The sequence below is a fragment of the Pungitius pungitius genome, chromosome 7 (assembly GCF_949316345.1).
Source record: "Pungitius pungitius chromosome 7, fPunPun2.1, whole genome shotgun sequence".
NCBI lineage: Eukaryota > Metazoa > Chordata > Actinopteri > Perciformes > Gasterosteidae > Pungitius > Pungitius pungitius.
The window spans coordinates 17,955,138-17,969,851 of NC_084906.1; the positions used below are offsets into that span (position 1 = coordinate 17,955,138).

General features: G+C 47.0%; 1 protein-coding gene across 6 annotated transcripts in view; it reads right to left on the minus strand.

Moving 5' to 3' along the window:
- rxrgb (retinoid X receptor, gamma b) overlaps nucleotides 1-14,714 on the minus strand; it is a 35,253-nt gene that overhangs the window by 7,130 nt on the left and 13,409 nt on the right. For 2 of the 6 annotated variants that reach the window (XM_062563453.1, XM_037469823.2), the window contains exons 1-2: nucleotides 14,098-14,247; nucleotides 8,238-8,388 (exon numbers count right to left, since the gene is read on the minus strand). The exons of 1 other annotated variant lie outside the window; for it this stretch is intronic. In XM_062563453.1, coding sequence (XP_062419437.1) covers nucleotides 8,238-8,307 — 70 coding nt within the window. In that variant the 5' untranslated portion in view covers nucleotides 8,308-8,388; nucleotides 14,098-14,247. Of the gene's footprint in view, nucleotides 1-8,067; nucleotides 8,101-8,237; nucleotides 8,389-13,678; nucleotides 13,781-14,097; nucleotides 14,257-14,714 lie in introns of those variants that run through there. 3 more of the 6 variants (XM_037469825.2, XM_037469821.2, XM_037469826.2) reach the window with 3 other exon arrangements.

The window sequence follows — 14,714 nt, forward strand, 5'->3', positions numbered from 1 at the left end:
TTTAAAAAATAGGGCATATGGAAAAATGACATATGTATATAACAATATATGTATATATATTTTCTATATATATAGAAAACCTGCCTGAGAATCGGAGATTGTTAACAGTGCAATGCGCCGCTATGCCGACCCGGTTGTGTGAATACATGGAGCGAGAAACATCTGATATCAGGTGCTGACTTTGCTTTGCATCCATTGATGTAAACCGACAAGGCTGGCATTTACATAGATGACCTACTTAGAAAAGCTGTCAATCAACAGTGTATCGGGGCGCATTCGTTTAAGTTCATGCATGTGATGTGTAGCTGTGAGCGCGTCGGCTCGTCGTCACTGCGCATCACAAAACACCCACGCACAGGTACGGGAGGCACATGCCCGGATGCAAGCCTCTCTGGGCTTTCACGTTGGTGAAATTAATAAAAACGGTTTGTTTGAGCCAAATGACACGGAGGAAGAGTAGAGAGCCACCACGTGCACAATTGGGCCTAATCGGAATGGAAAAATTCCATTCCATTCACTAAACTTAAACTAGTGGGTGAGACTTTTTAAGTTCTAAATGTTTACTGTAATCAATGATTCCTTACAATCAGACTTCATTTAAAAGGGAGCTCACGTCCCATTAAGGAACAAAAACATGTACAAATTTGCTTTAAGATAAGACAACCCGTCAATACTATTCTAGATAACATCTCCAGCCTGCCTGAGCTACACTGATCATTTAAACTCACACGTGTCATATCGCAGCTCCATTTGCTCCAGAGACTTAATCTGAATGCTTCCGCTGTGCATGGGAGCTGGATTTACTTTCCTTATAATTAGTAAAGACTCCCTCATACGGGTCTGTTTTATGATCTAATGATCTCTAGTCTTAACTTCCACCCTTCATCGTGACTCATCTTCATTCGTATCCTTTCACTTCACAGTGTATATCAGAAAAGATCTTATAGCTCTATTTTACACATCACGTTGCCGGCCCACAGTTTCTCATGTTGGACCCGCAAATAAAGGAACATCTCAAAAGATTCACTGGCCCACAGGCAGTGTCTGTCCCAGCATGGTCTCCAAAGTTGACAAAGATGTGTTTCTGTAGTGTAATTGCTCATGTCCCTCTAATAAAGTTTGGGCCGATTCTGCGTGTGACTTCAGTTCGCAGCCTGTCTGAAATTACACAGACTTGCCAAACACTTTGCCATCATTTTGAAACGCGGCTTTATTACTAAACCGCTGACAGTGATTAAACGCGTATCGGTTCCCGGGTGTCACGACTCCATTTGGAAACGGAAAGTTTGAGCAACGCGTGACGAGTCTCTCCGATTTCAGCGAATTGGGAAACAAAGAGTAATGTCACATTGTCCGCCTGTTTTATTTTTAACACGGGGACACACTGTCAGGCACACAGCTCCTCGCTCATTCCCTGAATGCCAAGGAACAGATGTTGCGCAACTTCCTGTTTAGCGCCGAGGCTACAGCTTCTCCACCCCCCTCTCCCATTCGCTCGCGTTCCGCAGCCCTCCGCGAGTGAACCCTGGCAGACAAATATGTATCGGGGGGGTGTGTGAGAGGGGGGGAGGCCCTCCCTCTCTGCAGCAGAGCTCTGACTGGACACACAATAAAAATATTCAACTGACATTCAGATCCACAGCACCAAACTCTTTGGGGTGCACGCTACTGCCTGGCGAGCGCCACCTAGATTTAAAATTTCGACAATGGCGATGGGAGTGTACCGCGAGCTCTTTGGAGGGCAGATTCCTCTGAACAACGAGCTTATGTAACGGTCGAGGACTGTACAGCGCGTACTGTGTCGGATTTTGTGCGCTGACCCCTTTCTTTATGTGCATGACAAATTCCCTCCGGGGCTCGTAAAGATCCATTCTGTTCTAGAAAGTGCTGAGCGGGAGATCCAGTCGCTGGGCCCTACGCCGCCGCCGCCAGAATTTGCCAAACCGCCGAAAAAGAATCCCGATCGCCGGGGCCAGAGGACAAAGGTTGTTTCACGGGGGGGGGGGAAAGTATTTATAAGACAGATTAGCGAACGAGGAGCATTTCAAACTAAACCCAAATGTGAGGATTTGAAGCTTTTCTGCTTGAAGCTAATAGCGTTGTATTCAGAGCAAATTTTGGTTGGGAAAAACATTTCTGACATGTTCTAGCTTGGCTAATAAAAAATAAAAATAAAAACCTCACGTCTTCCACATAACCTGTGCGCTTGAGACGGAGCCAAACATGCCCGACATTTTGGGCATCCGAGATGCAGTAACACGGGAGAGCACGAGAGCACATGGACAGTCAGCTGGTGGCGGGATGCTTGAAATGCATGCTTTGTGATGTGTGTGTGTGTGTGTGTGTGTGTGTGGGTGGAAGGAGGCCAACATGTTCACAGGAGGAAGCACGAATTGCCCGGAGCAGCTCAAAGGGGCCTATCCTCAAACGGCCCGCCTCAACCGGCTGTTCCATCTCCATTCTATGTAAATCACCTCCAAAACAAAGAAGCCGCTGGAATGTGCACGCCTATCACACGTCGCACAGCAGAGGAAGGTATGTTAGCAAGCAGCGGGAGCCAAAAAGAAAAATGTGTATAAATATCATAGGACACTGGCAGAATTCACATTTATTTCCGCTGCTTCCAGTGAATTAAATATAAACCGCCATCACAATTTTCGGGCTTCCCGGGAATTCAATTTAACGTGATCGACCAAGAGACTCGTCCGCGCTCATGGAAACTCTGCTGCATTTCAAATCAAGCATTCCTGAACTAACAGACAGCCACCGAGAGGCCATTGAGCAGCGCCCTTGTGCACAACAATCCACCGAATTCAGTCGTCTTTAAGTCCTCATTTTCTGCATTTGCAGGAATGTAGCCTCGTACAGCTTGAAAGCAAAAGCAGTTCTCTTTTTTGTGTTAAAAAAAAAGCTTGGGTACTACTTTTAATTTGTCCTCGAATGTGCACTGTGAATACGGAGTAGTATCTTCACAAGCAGAAATAGCAAGAAATGTCTCAATCGTTACTAATAATGACAAATACCATTCGGAACAAATTCACGCGGCTGTAGTTTTAAACCGATTTCAGCGCTGCAGCAAATGAAGCATCTATTTGAGAGCAAACAAACAGACAGAGCAGCGAAGGGCACCTTTGACCGCGAGCGTCGCCAGTCAAAGGTCGCCTGTTGCCAAACTCCTGGACCAAGTACAAAAAGTTCCTATCTGCAGAAGCCCGCGGTTTAAACGGATTTTTCTCAGAAATGACATACAATCTACAAAGTAAATTGCCCGGCGCCTAATGTAATGCCCCAGACAACAACAACAGATCCTCAGAGTTTTGATTTGAATTCATCCTGATTAATATATGGGAAGACCACTTACTGATACTGGAATGGACTTTAGCCTGATTAGTTTATCACATGTTGTTGTCATGGTGGGTGGAATGCCATAGAAGTTATTGAATAGGATAATATTACTGTCCCTTTACGGTTCAGTCCTGATATAGACGTTATACTGTACATACAAAATAAGCAGGAATTTGCATTGGCAATATCAGTGATGTATTTTGAAATGCGATATTTGCTAGACATGGTCTTCCAGAGACTATATGCACACTGACCCTAATAGTACAAGGGCTGGAGAATAGCCCCACATACAGAACTGGACAAAAGTGTTAGTCCAAGATATACAGTGAAAACAAATAGAAAATACAGTGCTGATTTGTACACGTTGAAATGGCACAAGATGAATCTTCTGCTCTCACACACCTCATGGGCTCGTTCCCTCTCACTCGGCCCGGTATTTTAACCTCTGTCACTCACTCAACTTTTTGACTTTCCCTTCGTTTACTCTCCGACTGACTTCCCACTGCCGACCCTGCTTGCTTTAGCTTTGGGTACCTCGGTAAACGGCTCAGCCTCCCGCCCTCCGCCACTGAGATGACGATCCCGCGCTTCCTCTGGTTTCTGTCCACCCCCCCCCCCCCCGAAGGCTTTGCGCTCTTCCGACTGGATTTCCCTACGGGGATCGATCCGAGACGGGTTTCCTGTTGTGTGTGCTTCTCATGAATCCACAATGCAGTCTTGCATGTTGTCGAATGCACAACCTAGCTTGGTCACGAGTAAAAAAATAAGATAAATGAATTCAGATTATGATAAATATAAGACTTATGCTTAAATGAATGCAGTCCCACATTGAACTGAGAATGAACATCTCCACCCCCCAATCATTTCAGATCTGCAAAGGACACGTGGTCCTCCTCCTCCTCCTCCTCCCACAGCTGATGCTTTATGAAGGTCAAACACATTCCCGCATGTGTGGCAGAGTTCGGCCGAAGCCACAAATGTATCAGGATGACGAGATGATCAACAGGTTTAAACGAACATCACAGACCACAAACCCCTCTAAATCCCTCACTGTTAATTACTGCGAGGCCGGGTGGAGCACTCCGCTGCGTGGTAATTCAATAAGCCCATGGCCCACTGGCTAATAATATCTCCTGTCTGTAGAACAGACTAGCAATGGGAGTGTTTATTGCAGGGGGTAGTGGGGGAGAGGAGGGGGGGTTGGGGGGGGTTGGCAGTGAGGGATGAGGGACTGTGGTGGGAGCAGCAAATCGACTACTGAACAACTCCTCGGTAGATCCATGAGATTATGAAGACAGATCCTCGTGGTGTGTATTGATCTGTTTAGTGCCTGTGTCGGTCTGCATGCGGTGCAGCCCGAGTGCTCTCACGTCTCACGTCTCACGTCTCAATTGGACATGGGCCAAGTGACAGTGAGCAGAACGTGCCCTGAAGTATTCAGCCTGTGGAGCTCGTTATAGACAGCGGACATGTAATTAAGACATCTCCTCCCTGCCAATGCAGCACCCCGGCGTGTCATCTGACACACACACACACACACTCCTCGTGAGCACACACGCCGGTCATCTTTCACAATAAAAAAGAAAGAAAAAAAAAATCAGCACCCTTTAAACATTTATTTCTGTGCTAAATGAGGTTGATGTCTGATCAATTGTGTCAGTAAATCCTCTTATCCCTGGCTAAGTATCTGCAGCTCAGCAGGCCAGCTGTCAAGAAGGTGGGAGGCAGAGGAGGAGGGGACGCAGGGAGGGATGGAGATGGGAAAAAGAGGAGCCGTGGATGGGCGGGCGGGACGACGTGAGGATGGGGGGAGGGCATTGTCTCGCTCCGAAACGGCATCCCTCTCCAAAGCTCACATGATCCCTCCACCACACCAGCTCTAATCTGTCCTCCCGGCTGAGAACATTAAATCATCAATTGAAAAAAATGCTCCTGTTTGTTTTGTTTTTTTCTGCACAGCTATGATTGTGGAGATAGACACGGTTATTGGCGATAGAAAATGAAGACATTCTCTACTGTTACATAAGCAGCAAAATGTCCAGAGCTGCTGCAGGGACACCTGATCCATGTTCGGACTCCCTCTCTGGAGTTAAACGGCCAAAATAAATACGGTACATTGGATGAACTGAAGCAGATAATATATAATATGCCTTTCTTTTTGAAAACAAGGGGGAAAGCAATGTTTTTCCGTAAAGGCATATACGGCTGTGACAACAAGCCCTCAAGCTAGTGAACCTCACTGACCCTTAATTCTGTCCCGTGGTGAACTCTCTATCAAAAACACATTTCATCAAAAGCAGAGAGGAGAACTCCCTTTTCTAACTACCGCATCCGCCCCTCGCTTTCGTTTCTCTATAGGACCGCTTCATGTAAGAGAGAGAACATGCCCCGGTTAAGCTAATGAATATAAGGTAAACACATGATGCAGGGCCGCGTTCTCACATCCACAACAGACGCGCCAGCGGGGGGAAGCCTCTTACGCTGAGGCAGAAGAAGAAGATTGACGAGGAGGCCCGGGGCTGAGGCATCTACGATGAAGTAGAGATTGCTTCGCGAGGGATGAAAAAAAAAAAGACTTGTAAAAACGGTGAAAAACAGTGAAAAACAAACACACAGGTGGCCCAACGCAAACCGAAGCATGATGAGGTAACCCAAATTACTTCCAAGAAGTAATCTCTCACATGGCTTCCGACGGATGGGGGGGGGGGGGGGGGGGGAGCGTCAAATCCCACACACAAAATACATACCAACCCACTCATCTCATGCTGTGACCGAGTGAGTGTGACCAGGGCGACCTGACCTGTGCATCTGTGACCAGAACCTAGAAGGACAGCCAGAAACACCCACTGGTTTAGTGGTCTCACGGTAAAGTGGCATCGGATCGTTTTCTACATCTAAAAAAAAAAAAACATTCTGTTAACTTGTTTTCAGGTGTGTTTGTTTACCTGAGAGAAAACGATGGAAGATAAAACCAAAGTGCTCTTCACGCCTGGCTGAGGTGGAATAGCGTTGATAAAATTTTTAACAAGAAGACAAAAAAATGAAACTCCTGACATGCAAAAAGCATGAGGCTCGTGTTTCAATGAAGGGACAAAAATTGCATCAGCTCTTCGTGGAGCAATGTGGTTTCTTATCTGAAATGATTACACAAACTCAAATTTATCACTTTGTTTAATATTTGACTGACGCCGTTTAATTTCAATGAACCTACTCCAAATGTATTTACGACACAGGAGTAGATAGAAAGACGCATTATTACGTGATATTTCCCAAAATGTGGTCAAAATTTGCACTACAGTCAGGAGGAAACCGGACTTTGATGAAGGCAGCCACGTTGTTTTTTGCCACAGCGGCCAAGTCGGACGTAACAGGCTGACAAAGTTGTTTTGTTTTGTGGGTAATTTCTGGTTATAAACCAATAAGCCAAAAGGACCTGATAGTGCCACCACAGGACAGGTCAGTGTTCATCCAGAGTGGAATGTGATCGTCATTGGATCCATCAATAACAGTTGAGATATTTTGGACTGGAAGTGGTGGATCGACTCCGGCACGGACCGGCTATCTCTCAAAGGGTATTATGAAGAGGGCCTGGGAGCTTTGCATGTTTCACCACTTCGACTTTTAACAATTTTAAATGAATTTCTCACATCATACAACCATAATGTGAAAATGAACTCACAGAAACTCACTCAAGTTTGAAACCAAACCAAGTGTGGAATATAGAAAGCTATATATATATAACACAAATCCACACTCCAGTTGATTCCACCAATTACTAAGAATAAGAATCAACAGTAGCTCACGTACCCTTTCAATCCATTTCTCAACATTATTGTAGACTATAATGATGAGTGTTATAATGGTTGTAATCACAGCTGTGTGGACTGCCCTGCTGTGCTCTCAGTGGAGAGAGCGGAACACAACATATAGACAGCATGTGCATGCAGTGCAGGTGGGTGAACCTTTCAGTTCTCCGGGGCCAAGACCATATGCTGTGAAGACCTTTTGTGAAGTTCCATCGGGCCCCCGAGCTGAATGAACACCCTTTAAAGTTTTCAGCCATGGGAAACTACAGTTATAAACAGGACGTAGACGCGCTTCCCTAAAAGACGCCGTGTGCAATTAGCTGCACGTTGGACACGCAAGCGGTGAGTCAGTCAATATGCCGACCTAAGGCGCGCGTGGAAGTGAGCACAAGAAACACAAGAAGTCGGGAAGAGCAACAATAGAAACTGATCACAGAGGGCACCGATGGAGGGATACAAGGCGACAGACAGCAGACCGAGAGAGCGAGAGAGAGAGAGAGAGAGAGAAAGCAGGGCTGAGAGGACTAATGGGGAGGGAGAAGTGTCGAGGGGTAAACTGAGAGTGAAGGACAAGGCTAAGACAGCTGGAAGCATCCTGGGAAGTTGAGTGGCATCCCCGCTGACCCCATCCGACACCTAAAGTGAGTCACAAGCCACACCGGAGCCTTGTACCTGTCACAACTGGTTGAAACGATCCAACGATTTTAAAGGCTCTCAGCTGCTGTGGGCAAATCATTTGTATCTTAATACCATGCCGACCAACATACCGTCAATGTGAGAAATGTATAACAGTGAGCGTCGTGTATAATCATGCTCAAACCACTGAATTCGCCCTGTTATTTGCAAGTTCCTCCCACTGGGGAAAGAAATTCAAAATAAACGTGTTTGGAGACCGCGCGGGGATTAGAGGCATTACCAGAGTGCATCTGTGCAGCGCTCGCTTTCAGTGACCCAACTCCGCCACTGTGGGGGAAAAAAAAAAAAAATCACAGGGCAGCCGCAGCGCACAGTCAGGCGACCTCTTCGATTTCGAATCTGATCCAGCAACAAACACACGCAAGCGAGCCAGAACCCACGGCTACTCACAGTGGCCATGACCTGCGATCTCCTTGGCGGGGCCGCCCCCGGTTGCAGGGGATGCCGCGGGGTGCCACATGCCTTCCCTGGTGCAAGTGTGGCGCCGGGGCGGGATGCCAGTCACCCTGGACCAGGACTCAAGTGTTGGCTCGGAGACAAACTAAAAAAAATAATATAAAATAAATAAAGGGGATATTCCAGAGATCAGGCCCTCTCCAGGACGGAACAGAAACAGACGGGTGGATGTGGGAAAATGGGCGGGGTGTTAGTGAAGAGCAAAAGAGGCGGGGTTCCTACGGCACCGGTTATGGGATTACCCGGATTATCCTTCCCCAGAGATCAATCCGACGGGAACTGTTTACTGACCGACTGCTCCACAACTACCCACCCACGCAGTGCGCCGCTCGGGCTGCCCGCACCGCGACACCTGTTGCGGGCGGCAGAACAGGGGGGGGGGGGTGTGTCCGTCGCGGGGGGGGGGGGGGGGGGAGGAGGAGGGGCCTCGTGGGGGGGAGAGAGGCTCGCACTTGTACAGTGTACAGAACCATCAAGAGTTTCCAATTACTCCCTCTGAAAATGATCCAGACTGGAGTGTGTCCAGTTACATATTTAGACAACATTTTTTCTTCTCTGCCACTGAATATTAGTCAGAGGCTTTCTTTTTAATGTGTAGCGGATATAAATGTCAAGAAAAAAAAAACACTGAGGTGAGTGTTGTGAAAGGAAGTGACGGAGAGTGTTCAGAAGATAAAGAATTATCTCTTGGATCTCATAACGGTTTAAATTTCCCCTTAATGCTTAACGGTACTGCAGTCCTCTGTGTCAGGCTGCCTACGTGCACATTGTTAGTACGTTTGTGTGTTTAACAAGTGTTTTAACATTACAGGATGTCGGGAATGGTCTGTTTCGGAACCCGAGGACAGTCGAGCAAACACGCAGCAAAGTGAAAACCCAGATGCAACACAGGCCAAAAATATACCTTAAAAGACAAGAGGAACAATACATGGCAAACCCCTAAGGGAGCCTAAATAAACCAAGTAACCCCACGCAGGGATGCATTCAATCCTCTGACCGTTTCAAGACGCCGTGTATCAAAACAGCCTTTAAAATACAGTGAGACAATGGTTTCGGTGTAAATCGGCCCGCGAAAAAAGTTCACTCTGGTCAACAATCCCAGAGGACGACATGCATTCCTGGGCTTAGAAGTATGTCAAATCCTGATGCCCAGAGAAGAGAAACGATGAACGTTGAATTGGAACTGATTTTAGTCTGCAGCTGCTGCTGCTTTTTATTCAGAGCCAACGTGCGCCCCGTCAAAGCGTCGGGAAACAGACATTTGCAGCCCCCGATGGCGCTAAAAAAACTAGAGGAGCCTTCCCGGGACCTGTGTGTGTGTGTGTGTGTGCATCTATTTTACCCGACATGACTCAAGAGTTTTCTTGTCCCCCGTGCACCTGCACGAGGGCGGGATCGAATGTCTATACAGTGCTTGAAGGGTAGCCACCAGAAACCAGATCCCCCCCCCCCCCCCCCCGCCTCTCTGTCAGACTTAACGCGAATCCCGCGGGGGACGAGCTAAAATAATGCGGTCCTCCTTAAAAGGAGGCATCGTTATAATAGTGTCGTGGCCCACATAAAACATGCCACATTAGCCCTGACAGCCGCAATTAGCATTCATAGATCATAGTATCATGGACTACGAAAACGTGGGGGATAACTGGCAACCTTAAATAAATCTGAATAGGTCAGTAACAGAGAGATTATTTTGTCACAAATTCCAAAGGCTTAACTGAAAGAAGGAGAAGAAACAACTGCTGGTGGGCCCCTGTGAAAAGGTCATTATCATGCAACACGCTCAGTTGCGTGAACGTTTAGAGGAAAGGCAAAAACATAGAAGAGCAGAAAAACATGTTTTTCTTCCCAACAGCAAAGCGTGCTCGAGTGTTAATGCGCGTAAGCGTGAGGCAGCAGCGGCGCTCGACCCTCGAAATAGCCGAGAGGTTTTTTTAGCCCGTTCTTCAATGGAGAGGTTTAATGAGACATGATGTGCTTATGGCGTTACCTGTGGCTGCCATAGGTCTGCCCTCAATGATGAACCTGATATTGCATGATGAAGCGAACTAACGGTTAAGAGCTGGAAATGTCAGAAATGATTAGAATGGCCTGTATATAAAAAAGTATGGAAAAAATATGCCTTTACAAAATAGTTTTTTTCAATTAGGTTTTTAACAATTTTCCATCAGACATTAGCATTTAAAGACTAAGTGGGGTGGTCAAATAATTAAAAAAATAAACATTTTCTGAATTAATTACACACAAAAAAAAGTTTTGTTGATTTTTGCAATTTTTAGCACTGTAAACACAATGCGTTGAATGGCAAAATACAGTATATATTTTAAATATTTTCTCCACATTTATTTGACAGCCAGCACATTAGTATTTGACATATGGAACATTATGCCAGTTAAATAGTGTACATGTTATCATAGTTTAAAATACCCAACGGCGAATGAAGGAAAAATGAAGCTCCACCTTCAACTACTGTACTGCATACATGTTAACACATGAAAAACCACAATCCAACAACGTGACAACCAAACACCGTCAGTGACAGTCTATGACGCGACGAGTGCTGCTGACACTTTTGTTGCTAAGATCTGAAAGGCTTATTCGAGTATTTCTATACAGTGGTGTCCAATTAAATGGTTAAAACGATCATTTTGGATTTCCAAAGTAAGTTTGAGCAATGATTAGAATTCTAATCGTTCCCTCAATCGGTGCACTAGCGCTCCCATTGAGAAGAAAGCGAGACGGACCCCTCCTTAGAAACTTCCATTGCTGCAATTAAATAGATTGCAAACATTCCCTTTAATCCTTTTCATGATCAGGCAAGTGAGTCGATGGATTCACTCGCCCAACGTGGCGTCTTACTTGCCCCTGTTGTTGAACCCGGACGACAAGCGGGAATCGTTTTTTTTGGTTTCCCCGACTTTTCTCTGCGCTAAGTGACACTGACGGGAGGAGGTGGTCATTTATCCAACCCCTGATGTTGCCGTTTAGATGCCCCCGCCTTTTTGGTTTGATGAGCTAGTGAGAAGTAAACACCGGAATGGATTGAGATGCGAGGGACGTGTAACACGTAGCGTCGAGTGTGTGGAAAATTAGATGTGCGGCACGCACCTTATACTGCATAATTAGAAAAGAAAAAGCTATTTGATACTAAACGCCCCCCCCCCCCGTGAGCCTTTCAAGGTTCTCTGCTCGATTAAAGCCGGAATTAAATCAAAGCCTTGACCTTCATCACTAATGACTAATTACTGGCAATTAGCCCACAGAATGGCCTCCTTACACCCTTTCTCTTCCCTCATCCTGTCCTCACAATTAGCACCCACTCACACTCTCACACACACACACACACTCGGCTCGACAAGCAGCCTCCCTGACACATAAATACACACACTCGATCAAAAGTGGCAGGGAATAAAGCCATTGTGTGCAGTGTGTGCTGATGCGTGCGCCGGCATTGAGGCTCTGCAGGTCTCAAGCTACAGAATTCTTGAGCAAATACCTGCAGAGAGCCACACCCCTCTCTACCTGTGTGGGTTGTTTCAAACTCTGCAGGAGTGGAGCGGGGGAGTGCTCTGTGCAGGGATCGGCCTGTTAAGAGAGCCGGTTTAATACCGCCGCCAGTCAAACAGTGCCACACACATCATTTTAAAGTCACATGATACCACAGTCGCATCGGAGGTCCATACATTTGCAGCTGTGAAGTTTAGGCCTCGACTGTGTGTTTGTGTGTGTGTGTGTGTGTGTGTGTGACCCGCTGTGCCTCCTAGTGTGCACCGGGAGGTCAATCGCTGACCCCTGGCAAGTGATGAGAGTTCACATCAACGAGGGTGACTCTTCTCCACCCACCCCCTCCCCCACCCCTCCCCCTACACACTTCTCCTTTATTTGGCTCCCTTCACTCTTCCATCCCGTTCTGCTTTTTTTTTTTTTTTTTTGCCCGTGACTTCCCCCGATGTACGGGGGCGGAAAACGCTCTCCTTTTTTGGGTGCTCGTCAGCTCGTCTAGAATCACTTCCACCGACGGAAAAATGAAAAATGAAGAAATGAAGAAAAATGCTGTAGTGCTGACAGAGAAAAATGCTGATTCTACTTAAAAGGTCCGGGGCAGGTCTGCATCGAACTGAAACCTAGAACGTGTCAGGGAGAAGCTGAGTGGATCACGAAAAACAATCCACGCATAATCACCAGAGACTGTTTTTTTTTCTTCTTTCTGAGGGCTCGGCCCTGTGCTGCCACACCAAGACAGATTCATTTCAGAGCGATCATCTCCCGCTGGGGGAGCAAAATAATACATAATAAATCATCGCCAGGGGGGACGAGCACATACGGACAAAACCACAACAGTTCTTCTTCGACATGATCCTGCAGTGGTTGTGGCTATTCGCTCGTAAACAGCTCTGTGGCTTTACTACCAGCTTATAGAATGTAACTAGATAAGAGCTGCGCTGGCAGGGCTCAGCTGATACTGATTTATAACCACTGCTATTAGACTTCAAAAAGGACCAACGTACAGATTGCAAGTCACTGTCGGCTGGTATGGCTGCAACCGGCGTTACTGTTGGACCGTGAAGGGGCAGCAAAAGGCTTCAAAACCAAGGTTGATCCGATTCTTTGAGATCAGCAGTTTTTGAATAACTCGACATGCCTTGTAAACATTTGGACAAGGCCTGGATTGGTCACTGAACTCGGTTACAACAAGAGGTACAACTCATGTTAAATGTCCCAAAGAGATTTTAAATAAATGTTTTACAGTCAGTTGTAGGTTGCCGTAACCAGAGATCACAAAGGCCTTGGCAGGGCACGGCATGACTAAGAAAACATCTCATACTTAAGAATAAAGGATCAATAACCAATCCACACAATGACACAGTGGTCTGATGCTGTGCTGACGTGCATAAACCTTCAGATGCCACAACTGCCTGATGAGAGTTATTCTTCAAAGACAGACAAGGAGGCCCGCGCGGCCCGGAGGGACGTCTCCGTTACTCCTGTGTGCTGCAGGCTTCCCTCTGCAAGCTCTCCAATCCAGATGTCTCCCTCACCCCCCCCCCCCCCTCCGGGGAGCCACATTCGTTATGGAAACAACTCTTCAGCCCCTTCAAAATGGTGCCGAGATATCTGCGACAACACGAAAGGGGTTCGCACATTTTTCTTTTTTTTATCTTCCGAAGCCAAGTTTCCTTGTACTACCCCATTAGTGGTGCTCATTGCAAGTTTGTACATCAAACCGAGATCCGCCATTCCTCGCATGCATTTCTCTCTGGATCTGACGGGCGATTCCCAGACCAATAAATTGTGTCTCTGTCTCAAACAGTTTAGCGAAGAGACGCGCGACAAGCGCCATAAATAACACACGCGCAATTAAAGTGCCAACCTCTGACCTTGCTTGACCGGCACAACCTCGATCACCTGACTTTTGTGTCGGTCGCAAGCTTTGGTTTCCATCGGTGCCGTTGCAGAGGGGAAAGGAAGAAGAAGAAGAAGAAGAAGAAGAAGAAGAAGAAGAAAATAGCAAAGCAACCGTATTCGCGGATAGATCGGGGGGGTGGGGGGGGGGGGGGGTCGGTTTGGGTTAAAGTCCGCGGACGCTTTTCGCGCACAGCTCGCGGAGAGAAGACGCCATGAGACGAACGCGCTCTCTCTCTCTCTCTCTCTCTCTCTCAAACTCAGAAGAAGAAAAAACACAACAACAACACGCAGCAGCAGCAGCAGCTCGGCGGCGAAGAACACAACAGACACGGGCGGCGGGACGCGAACACATGTCGGAGATAGAGGGAGAGGGGGGGGGGGGGGGACTTACTGAGGTGTAAGTACGGATCACTACTGTCCATACTGGGCGAATTGTTGCGTCGGTTTCCTACGGTTGGTGCCGCTCCGCATCCCAGCGCATTCCTCTCGCAGCCCGACTGAACTCTGCAAGGCGGCTCCACGCGGGGGCCCGGCGAGGGAGGGTGGGGGTGGGGGGGGTGGAGGATAGAGGGGGCGGCCAAAACAGGGCTTCTCCCAATGACAACAGCGGTGGATATCAAACTCCAAACGCGGCGGTGACGAAACAGCTCTCCTGCCGTGACACCGGGTGTCGCAATCGTTTTAACCGTGAAATGTTACTTCTGGGAATCGCGACCGTAAGAAGAAAAGGGTGGAAAAAAAAACAGGGGGTTTTGAATGCAACACTGTTTTCCGCCTTGAAATATCTTCAACCATTTAGTGAAAAACGACCGCAGCAGCCAGCGGGTATAAAAAAAAGGAAATATGAACATATCGGTTGTGCCAGGAGATTTAACAGCACGTTGGTTGTTTATTTTGTTGTCGTTTTTGATTATTTTGACCTACCATTGTCGTCGCTATATTATCACACATTTAATGTCGTGTCAATCTAATTACTACTATTACATTCATAACATAACGCTTCTAAAA